Source organism: Etheostoma cragini, chromosome 15, assembly GCF_013103735.1.
Source record: "Etheostoma cragini isolate CJK2018 chromosome 15, CSU_Ecrag_1.0, whole genome shotgun sequence".
Taxonomy (NCBI): Eukaryota; Metazoa; Chordata; class Actinopteri; order Perciformes; family Percidae; genus Etheostoma; species Etheostoma cragini.
Window position 1 is genome coordinate 24,473,821 of NC_048421.1, and position 11,852 is coordinate 24,485,672.

At 42.2% G+C, this 11,852-nt stretch overlaps 1 protein-coding gene across 1 annotated transcript; it reads left to right on the forward strand.

The window, feature by feature from the left end:
- Window positions 1-767: 767 nt before the first annotated feature.
- Window positions 768-11,852, forward strand: LOC117958226 (M1-specific T cell receptor beta chain-like; the record flags this gene model as incomplete). The annotated part of the gene is made up of 6 exons (XM_034894501.1): window positions 768-1,184; window positions 8,634-8,679; window positions 10,525-10,872; window positions 11,021-11,044; window positions 11,128-11,234; window positions 11,485-11,852. Coding segments are annotated over 6 exons (975 nt in total), but the record flags the coding sequence as incomplete, so codon positions are not given.

Here is an 11,852-nt window from a genome sequence, read left to right on the forward strand (position 1 = left end):
TAATAAAGGTCAACCATGTTGGGATGGCGTTGCATAGTCTGTCCACCAGAGGACGCTCTACGACGTCCCTGTAAGTGATGGTGTAGCAAAGTCTGTCCACCAGAGGACGCTCTACAACGTCCCTGTTAGTGATGGTGTTGCATAGTCTGTCCACCAGAGGACGCTCTACGACGTCCCTGTTAGTGATGGTGTAGCAAAGTCTGTCCACCAGAGGACGCTCTACAGCGTCCCTGTTAGTGATGGCGTAGCAAAGTCTGTCCACCAGAGGACGCTTTACAACGTCCCTGTTAGTGATGGCGTAGCATAGTCTGTCCACCAGAGGACGCTCTACAACGTCCCTGTTAGTGATGGCGTAGCATAGTCTGTCCACCAGAGGACGCTCTACAACGTCCCTGTTAGTGATGGCAGAGCATAGTCTGTCCACCAGAGGACGATCTACAACCTCCCCGTCAGTGAGGGCGTTGTATAGTCTGTCCACCAGAGGACCCTCCAGGGACAAACATGTCTCTCTTTTACCTGGTAGCACGTGAACATAGGGCACAGCAAATCAGGAACAGATCTGCATTTGGCTTCAAACGTCCTTATCGTCTCCTTCATGTGACGCCCCATGTCATTTCCATTTCCTGCTTGAGACAGACACAGTAACAAGTTCTCAACATGCACATTGCGTTAATTACAGTGATGATTTCACTCTTCTGGATCAAAGGTACATTAAGGAATAATCTTTTGCTTCAACTTCAACCCGCTTTTGATCTATTTAAATTCCTCATGGTTTGTTCATTTCTGCAGGACTGTCACCAAGTCAGAGTAAAGATGTGGATCAGTCTCCAGTCAATCTGCTGGGGGGGGTAAACGATACAGTCAACCTGACCTGCAAGCACAGCATCAAAAACTACGACACCGTCCTGTGGTATCATCGCTCACAAGGAGACTCTTCTTTAAAACTTGTCGGTTTGACAAGTTATAAATCAGTTCACATGGTGGAGAATCCCTATCAGGGTAGCTTTAAAGTGAGTGGAAACGGTGAGCGCGAGGCGTTCCTTCATTTCCTCAAACTGAGGCATCCCGAGGACAGCGGGCATTATTTCTGTGCAGCATACAGTCGCACAACAATAGAAAACCCCAAATTCCCCTACAAAAACCCTCGTGTCACCCTGTACACCTGGGGCAAACCACATCAAACGGCACGCTGAAGAGGCAGCCACACAGTGGGAGAAGCTAAACCAGTAATAATGGAGGAAAGAGTTTTAGGTTGGATGATCTTCTGTCTTCATACTCGGACAGTTAGGCGTGAAATACATCTCAGACCCACAAAAATATGCAAAGTAGCACGATTTTGGACTGCCTTTGACTTTGAATAAAATAATTCCCGTATTTCAGGACATTTCATGCAACGCACAACCAGCTACAGACAACAGGCAGACAGAGCATGATGCCACTTATAGGCAGGCCATCTATCTAATAAAGCGAGACGTATCTGTACGTACTGTATGTACTGTATATGTCCATGTTTGGGGGTGTATTGGGTGTTACCGCCATTGACTCTTTTCCTACTATTGTATCAAGTTGCTATGAGCTGGCAGAACATGACGTAACCGTCATGTCTATGCACACAGACACACAAACAACCAGTCCGGTTCTGGTGCATAGTTAAGTGCATCCCGGGGGCTAGAGTGGGCGACGTTGAGTCTTATCTGAAACTGGCTAGGGATAAACGTAAATACAGCAAGATTGTTATTCACGTTGGCGTTAATGACTCCCGGTTACGGCAATCGGAGGTTACGAAGATTAATGTTGAATCGGTGTGTACATACGCGAAGTCAATGTCGGAGGACGTAGTTTTCTCTGGACCCCTGCCAAATCTCACCAGCGATGACATGTATAGCCGCATGTCGTCATTTCGCCGCTGGCTATCGAGGTGGTGTCCAGATAACGATGTGGGCTTTGTGGATCACTGGCAGTCTTTCTGGGGAAGACCTGGTCTGATTCGGAGAGACGGCATTCATCCCACTTTGGATGGAGCAGCTCTTATTTCTTGAAATCTTGACAGGTTTATTAGTGGACCTAATCCTTCACAATCCATAGTTGGGACCAGGAGGCAGAGTCCCAGTCTAACACACTTCTCTGCTCCTTTATTCCAGGTGTTACCTAGTAAAAACCCCATAGTGACGGTGTCTGCCCCCCGACCATTGAAATTATTTAAATCAAAGGTAGACAGTAGAGGAGCTGTGCATGAAAACCTCATAACAATTAAAACCACAAGTGCAATAGTGCAAAAGAATAGGATAATTAAATGTGGACTCTTAAACATCAGATCTCTCTCTTCTAAAGGGGTACTAGTAAATAAATTAATATCAGATTCTAATATTGATTTATTCTGTCTTACTGAAACCTGGCTGGGTGATGGAGAATATGTTAGTCTAAATGAATCCACCCCCCCAGTCATATTAATACTCACATTCCTCGAGGCACAGGCCGAGGAGGTGGAGTGGCAGCCATCTTGGATTCTAGTCTACTAATCAGCTCTAAACCTAGACTGAATTATAACTCATTTGAAAGTCTTGTTCTTAGTCTTTCACACCCAAGTTGGAAATCAATGCAGCCAGTTCTATTTGTAATAGTGTACCGAGACCCTGGTCCAGTCTCTGAACCAGTTCTATTTGTTATAGTGTACTGAGCACCTGGTCCAGACTCTGAACCAGTTCTATTTGTTATAGTGTACCGAGCACCTGGTCCATACTCTGAATTTTTATCCGAATTTGCAGAGTTTCTGTCAAACTTAGTGCTAAAAACGGACAAAGTTATTATTGTAGGGGATTTTAATATTCATGTGGACGATGAGAATGATAGCCTTAGTACTGCGTTTATCTCTCTTTTAGATTCTATTGGCTTTTCTCAAAGTGTAAATAAACCGACTCACCTTTTTAATTACACCCTCGATCTTGTTTTGGTATATGGTGTTGAAATTGAACATTTAATAGTGTTCCCACAGAATCCCTTTCTATCTGACCACTGTTTGATAACTTTTGAGTTTATACTGCTGAACTACACGCCATTAGGCAAAACCTCCTATACCATATGTCTATCTGATAGTGCTGTAGCTAAATTTAAGGATGCGATTCCGTTAGCAAGCAAAGCAAGCAAGCAAGCAAAATTCACCAAGACATGCCTTTAACTGGCACTGACTTATCTCTAAACTCAGGAACCTTAGAAACAGCTGTAAGACCAGATACATGTTTAGACTGCTTTGCTTCACTTGATCTTTATCAATTTAATTCAATTATTTCTTCATCTAAGCCATCAACCTGCCTCTTAGACCCCATCCCGACTAGGCTACTTAAAGAAGTTTTACCATTAGTCAACACTTCGCTACTGGATATAACCAATTTGTCTTTATTAACAGGCTATGTACCACAGCACTTGAAAGTTGCTGTAATTAAACCTCTTCTGAAAAAGCCTAACCTTGATCCAGATGTTTTAGCCAACTATAGACCTATATCTAACCTTCCATTTTTCTCTAAGATTCTTGAGAAAGCAGTCGCCAAACAGCTGTGCGACTTTCTGCATAGCAACAGCTTATTTGAGGATTTTCAGTCAGGATTTAGAGTTCATCATAGCACAGAGACAGCAGTTGTGAAAATTACTAATGACCTCCTAATTGCATCAGACAAAGGACTTATCTCTGTACTTGTGTTATTAGATCTTAGCGCTGCATTTGATACCATTGACCATCATATCTTATTAAAGAGACTGGAACATTTAATTGGCATTAAAGGGACGGCTCTAAGCTGGTTTAAGTCTTATTTATCCGATCGATCTCAGTTTTTTCATGTTAACGATGAATCCTCTGTGCACGCCAAGGTTAGTCATGGAGTCCCACAAGGATCTGTGCTCGGTCCAATCCTGTTCACTTTATATATGCTTCCTTTAGGCAGTATTATTAGGAAACACTCCATAAACTTTCATTGTTATGCAGACGATACTCAGTTATATCTATCAATCAAGCCAGATGAAACTAATCAGTTAGCTAAACTTCAAGTGTGCCTTCAGGATATTAAAACCTGGATGACCTGCAATTTTCTAATGTTAAACTCAGATAAAACTGAAGTTATTGCTCTCGGACCCAAGCACCTCCGTGACGCATTATCAAAAGATATAGTTACTCTGGATGGCAGCACCCTGGCCTCCAGCACCACTGTGAAGAATCTTGGAGTCATATTTGATCAGGACATGTCCTTTAATTCCCACTTAAAGCAAATTTCAAGGATTGCCTTTTTCACCTACGTAATATTGCAAAAATCAGGAATATCCTGTCTAAAAATGATGCAGAAAAACTAGTCCATGCATTTGTTACTTCTAGGTTGGATTCCTGCAATTCATTGTTATCAGGCTGCTCGGAAAAGTCCATAAGGACTCTTGAGCTGATCCAGAATGCTGCGGCACGTGTTCTGACGGGAACCAGGAAAAGAGATCACGTTTCTCCTGTTTTAGCTTCTCTGCATTGGCTTCCTGTAAAATTTAGAATAGAATTTAAAATCCTTCTTCTCACCTACAAAGCTCTTCATGGTCAGGCTCCATCTTATCTTAAAGAGCTCATAGTACCTTACAACCCTGCGAGAGCACTACGCTCCCAGAATGCAGGATTACCGGTGGTTCCTAGAGTCTCTAAAAGTAGAACGGGAGCTAGAGCGTTCAGCTATCAGGCTCCTCTCCTGTGGAACCAGGTTCCAGTTTGGGTCCGGGAGGCAGACACCGTCTCCACATTTAAGAGTAGGCTTAAGACTTTCCTTTTTGATACACTAGTTAGTGCATAGAATCGAATATTTTTAGGGAGTAGTAGTTAGTCACATGGTTGCGAGATTTATCTATCATATAATCAAGAATATAATAAAACTAAAGGGAGACTTGGCATACAGCCCAATCCGGTTGGGGAGAGTTCTAGCCCGACTGGACTGGAGCTCTCTTTACCTTGTCTGTCTTGGTTTTGCTGCAATAATAGTTTTAGACACCTGGGGACTTATTTTGATACACTAGTTAGGGCATAGAATCGAATATTGTTAGGGAGTAGTAGTTAGTCACATAGTTGTCAGATTTATCTATCATATAATCAAGAATATAATAAAACTAAAGGGAGACTTGGCATACAGCCCGATCCGGTTGGGGAGAGTTCTAGCCCGACCGGGCTGGAGCTCTCTTTACCTTGTCTCTCTTGGTTTTGCTGCAATAATAGTTTTAGACACCTGGGGACTTATTTTGATACACTAGTTAGGGCATATAATCGAATATTGTTAGGGAGTAGTAGTTAGTCGCATAGTTGTCAGATTTATCTATCATATAATCAAGAATATAATAAAACTAAAGGGAGACTTGGCATACAGCCCGATCCGGTTGGGGAGAGTTCTAGCCCGACCGGGCTGGAGCTCTCTTTACCTTGTCTAAAAGGAAGTTTTTCCTCGCCACTGTCGCACTGTTGCTTGCTCTGGAGGAAACTACTAGAACTGTTGGGTCCTTGTAAATTCTGGAGTGCGGTCTATCTGTATAGTGCCTTGAGATAACTCTTGTTATGAATTGATACAATAAATAAAATTGAATTGAATTGAATTGAATTGGTGGCTTATTAACGCAGATATGTGCTGATTTATAGAATAATAGATTAGCTCTCATAACGAGCCAGGTGGGTAGCGCACTGCCATGAATCCATGACACTAATGCTTGGTTACTCCACGTTGTCCATCCATCCACCCATCTTCGTCATCTTATCCGGTACTGGGTTGTGGGGGGAGACGCTCCTCCAGGGGACCCCCAACTTCTCTTTCCCCAGCCACATCAACCAGCTCCGACTCCACATTGTCATTGTTACATTTTGTGATTCCATTGTGAATCTGCCCTGTTCTCTGTCAGGTAAATACTATGTCTTCTTCTGATGTAGACGTAGGCTACAATATAAGTCATACACAGTGGAGTGGCATATGAAGTGATCTGGGGACCTTCTGTAAGTAATATTGGGGAACAATTTGGTTTTGAAGAAGTCTACCAGCAGCAATCCTACAGGCCAAGCAATCGCCCGTTCCAAACATGACCTGTGCTGATCCAACTGACCTGAACCCCTACAGGCCCATTACCAACCTCCCATTCATTTATAAAACATCAACAACCTACATGAACCCTTCCAATCTGGTTTCCACCTTATACACAGGACTGAAACAGCCCTGGTGGAAATCACCAGTGACCTCCTCCATACAGCAGACTCTGGACCTCTGGACTCTTACTGGACCTTACTGCTGCCGTTGAAACCCTCTCCCTCTTACTATTCTTGGAATGCCTGTCTGACACTGGCATCACTGGTGTTTCTCATCATACCGCACTGAGAGATAACAGTATGTCCATCTGAGAAACACCAGGTCTACTGTTAGACTGTAGAACCAGGGACCAGTATACTGGTCCCTGGTTCTACAGTATACTGTAGAGTATACTGGGTCAACAACCTAATCATCATTTACCTCTTTCCCTTCAGCACAGTCCTCCGTCACCATGGTGTCCACTTTCCCTGCTACGCTGATGACTCACATGTCTACATCTCATTTTAGAGAAAACGCTATGCTTAGCTTAAATTATGCCCCTCAGAAGTATAATTGTCAGTGTGGTAAATTAACTAAATCAGATTTTTCCTATCCAGAATTTCATCAGGAGCGGCCTTACCCCCAATCTCAACCGGATGCGGAACAGCTGCAGATCCACTCCGGAACGGCGATGGAGTAATTTGGTTTCCAATAAAGTCAATGTGTGTATTTCCAGTGGCTGCGGCCTGACTCCGTCCCAGCTCCGGCGGTCCCCAGCCCTCCGGAGCTGATACATAGAGCTTCTATTCTATTCTGTGGAAACTGGGGGTTAGTATGATAAGGAAAATGTAGTTAAAGTATTAAAAGTAAAATCATCTTTTAGAAAAATGATGACTTACATACTTTTGTCTTGTTATTATTGAAACTGTTTGCATAAGAATACCATATTATGCTTATTACTCTAACAAAAGAACATGCATGTCCTTGTCCAGAAACTGGAAACAATAAAAACTGTTTTGGTTTTGTTTGTCTAATCACTGCAACTCTACTTGCAGGACTATGTATTGTTAGGTAGTTTATTTATAAGAAAATATTCTATATCATAAACTACGATTGTTTTATGTGCTAAAATCTTACTTTGCACATTAACTAGTAACTGAAACTGTCAGATGAATGTAGTGGAGTAAAAAGTAGAATATTTCTGTTAACTGATTTCTTGCTCTTCAGAGAAAGAAAAAAACACTAAACCATCGTCTGGAAATGTGTGTTACTGTAAGTACTTTCACTTGACTATATTACTCAGTAGAAGTAGAAGTAGAAAAGTGGCATGGAAAGTAAAGTTTAAGTATCCTTAAATGTGTACATAAGTACAGTACATGAGTAAATGTGTGGTGTTTTACTCAAGATGAGTACTCCTTCCACCCCTGAGCTGGGTGGGGTAACCTGGGGGGGATAAAGAGGGTGTGACCAGTGATGTCACTTCCCCTGCGCAGTATTCAGAAACACAGTTCTCTTTTCCTGCTTGCTTCTTTTCTTACCCGTCATAGAAATAGCAGCAGTCAGGGTGCATGGAGCCCCCCCCCCCCCAGCCTTCAGTCAGACGCAGAGAGATGGAGGCTGGAGATACGGAGCCGCCAGGTGGGGGAAGGAAAGCTGACACCAGCAAAGAGAAGTCAGGTTTTTGTTTAATGCTGTTTCGCTGTGAGGACAGGGGGCCACGGTGATACAATCGCATAGAGCCGCTGTACAAAAACAGGCTTCAAGTGGGGCGCTAAGTCTGAGACAGATTCCAAACAGAAATTTGCCTCACTACTCTGCCATTGTACAAAAACTAAATTTGAGTTGGGAACCTACTAAATGAAATGAATGTGTGTTTTCCCCCACTCCTTCTAAAGAAACTGCAACAGCAAACTTGGATGTTGTAATGCTGAATCCATGTTGAAACTGCAGTCCTATCAGAGCTCATCAGCCTGTTTCCAAGCACCAGTGATGGGCCGTTTTGTCACTTTTTGGTGGGGGGTGCAGTCACACAGTCACTGGAGCTGAAGCTTCCTTTGGACATGGAACTAAACTCACTGTTCAGGGTAAGTCGGCGCTCTCATCCTGAGAAATGTTGATTTGGTTTGACAATGAAGGAAACTCTGTCTGAATAACTGTCTGCTATATGAGAGATAATAATCACACTAAACTGAGCGCTGTCCAAGTGCTTATGACTATTGGTTCTGTGGAGAAACCAGATAAGAAATCAACATTAAGTTCAATCAAATATCTAATAACTATGGTTTTGTTCAGACGTTCTCCCCTGTAGAGATACTGCAAAGCCTGAGAGACACGTTGCACGTGATGAGAAGTGTTCCGACTGTGAAAAAGAAAATCTTCAGTTATCATAGAGATGCCTTTATAGCATACGTTGGTGTTTAAAAGGTGGCCTGTAGCAGGGAGTGATGGGATTCATTATGTAGGCAACTACAAAACATGTCAAAGTGTGACAAAGTTGCAACATCTCGAAAGAGGAGCACAGAGACAAAAAGCAGTAGGAAAGGTTTTTGTCACAGTCTGAGAGCTCTGTGTTAATTCTCCCCGGCTCAATTTGGAGCTGGAACTAAGCTGACCGTCTTAGGTAAGAAACTTCAACAAACTCAAACTCAAACTAGGCGTCTTTCACAGCTGCTTTATGAGGCTTTTAGGGGATTTCATTTGGTGGCAGTGGTTCATTTGGTATTAGCCCCCCTTTAAATGAGAAGTTAGTCTTGATAATTCCTAATTACTCCGTGTTCTACAGCCAACTGCCACAGAAACAAAAGACTTGGCTTTCAATGCGAGTTCAGATCAATTCTGTGAATCCAGTTAGAGACTGACTTTGAGTCTGGAACCAAAATTACTGTCTAAGGTAAGTAAAAGGAGAAAAAGTCATTCCATATTGTAGTAGCTCGTTATATATCTACAATGTATGGTTTGAGGGGGGTTTCACAGTGGTGGCAGAAGAAGTATTCAGATAATTTACTTTAGTAAAAGTTCTAGTAATACTGTAAAAAATTCTGTAAAAAAAATAAAAATACTATGTCACAAGTAAAATGTCTTGCACTGAAAATGTTGTGAAAGTCTCATCATGAAAATGTACTTAAAGTATTCATAGTAAAAGTACTCAATGCAGAAATATCCTCACGTTTTAGAAATTGGAAAAGATCCAAACTGTTCCTCCAATCAACTTAGTGCTTAATCCTTAGTTTTTGGTATTACATCAGATTTTCTTCTTGTGAATTCCCCTGTGTGTGTGTGTGTGTGTGTGTGTGTGTGTGTGTGTGTGTGTGTGTGCGTGTTTGTGTGGGTGTGTGAGATCTTCACAAATCAAGCAGCTGTTGAGAGAAACTAATTTTCTTCCAACTTTCCAGGCTGTGGTGCACGCAGTGATGGCGCTGTTAAGATTTATTTTAAGAATTAAAGGACAGCAAATGAGTAATATAGTCAACTGAAAGTACTTACAGTAACACACACTTCCAGTCGATGGTTTAGTGTTTTTTTCTTTCTGTGAAGAGCAGGAAATCAGTTAACAGCTTGTTAGTGCAGCCAGGTTTTACTACAGCCAGCTCCAACCCGGCTTACTTTGGTAGTGGCACCAAACCTGGTGTCTTAGGTAGGATAAAATTACAGTTTACAAATTAAGTTTTGTTTTTTTTGTTAAGTTTGGGGTTTCAGAAAAATGATGATTTAAATGTCCTTGTAATAACTTCTGTGTTGCTGGGTGACTGTTTACCTCTGTAGTCAGGTGGACATCAGCCAGTGTCAAACTCAATGCTGGGAATTTGGAATAAACATTCTTTTTTATAGTCAAATGAGAGAAAAGTTTAATAATGTACGGCCAACAGACTGCTGGAAGCAGAAGGCTAGCTAGCTTATCTTCTCTTAGCAAAAAGACTGTAATCAAGGAGAAACTAGGAGAAGCTTCATTAGTTAGCCTTCATTTTTATCTTAGGTATCTTTATCAACTCTAAAGATCCCTAGATATATCCAATGTAGCATGTGCGTTAAGAAAAGCGAAAACAAAAAACTCTCTCACACAACCCGTGGTAAAATGGCAAATTGTAGTTGCTGTTTTCACACTTAAGTTTCTACAAGAGCATAAGGGCCATATGTATTTCAGTTTTTAAAGTCTGAACTCTGAGTTTAAGGTCAGATTTCTGAGAATAAAGTTGATTCACAACTCATTTTTTACACGTGGCCCTTGACAAATGAGACATACCATGTTAGTTAGTGGACTTTAAAAGGGGCCAATGCACCTGTTTTTGTTTTCTTTTAGATTATGGCTAGCTGTTTCCCAATGTTTCTAGTCTTTATGCTAAGCTAACCGGCTTCCGCCTAGCTTTGTATTCTCCATACAGACATGAGGTATGAATCTTTTCCAAGTGTTTTTTCCAAAATGTCAAACCATTCTAATGATTTGCTTCTTTTACCCCCCCCCCCGCAGACCCAAACCGTACTATCACCCCGCCAACAGTGAAAGTGCTTCCACTTCCGCCAAACGAGTGTCAAATTAACAAAGATAAGAAACCCGAGAAACCCAAGAAGACGTTGGTGTGTGTGGCGTCCCGTTTCTACCCGGACCACGTGACTGTGTTCTGGCAGATTGACGGGGTTGATGTCACCGATGGCGTGGCGACCGACGATGCCGCTCGGTGGGGAGGGGAACACTACAGCATCAGCAGCAGGTTGATGGTCCCGCTCAGGGATTGGTTCACACCAGGCAAGACGTTCACCTGCACCGTCAGCTTCTTCAACGGGAACGATACTGTGCCCCGGTCCGATTGGGTCCAAGGTATGTTCAGTCGAAACTCAGAAGACCCCAGACGTGATGATGATGTCACACTCCACTACAATGTCTTCCCTAGGTTTGGGTGCACGTATTTGGAAAATGTAAAATATCTAATACTAATAAACTTATCTACCCTTGTGTTTCCTGTCAGGACCCGGAGCTGCACCGATAAGAGGTAAATATAATTTTGTGCAACCTTCACAACACAAAGCATCAACACTGAATCACTAACTGGACACCATTTTTTTTTTTTTGCAGAGAAGTATTTGAGGATCACGCAAACCGCCAAGCTGTTCTACGCCATTTTGATCTCCAAGAGCAGCGTCTTCGGAGTCTTTGTTGTGGTTCTGGTGTGGAGGCTTCAGGTTCGTCCCAACGGAAGCATTGTACTCGCCACAGGAAATGGCTTTGGGGAATATGCAAATATGATTCAAATTGCCGTATTGGAAGTGCAAAAGAAAAAAGTTACTGACTTTTTCAAATCTATTTAGCATGGTGCATGTCTCAAAGGGGCTTATGTGTAGTATGGAGGTGTTGAAATGAATATATATAAATATTAAACTGATATACTGTGTTTAACTCACTGAAATGTATCCTTCTCTGTCGGCTGCACAGGGCTCCTCTGGGAAACAAAGGACTGAGGGCTGAGCTGCACAAACCAGCTGATTCTCCTGATGTCCACGGATAAAGAATCTGGAATCTTAAATACTCAGTCACTGTTCACATCCGGCCCAAATTAAAGCAACTCGCTTGACTTAAGAGCCTCCGACATCCAAACAGCAGAGGTGGAAAGTAACTAATTACATTTACTCCCATTACTTTTTAAAGCAGTTATATTTGAACTGTAGGGGAGAGCCGGGACAGTTGAAACACTTTTTAATTAAAGATAATTTACAAAGCGGTGCTATCACACTGAAAGCTAAGATTTAGTCACTATAGCAACCTACACGTGTCATCTGTCAAATACAGCTGCATTTTCAGCC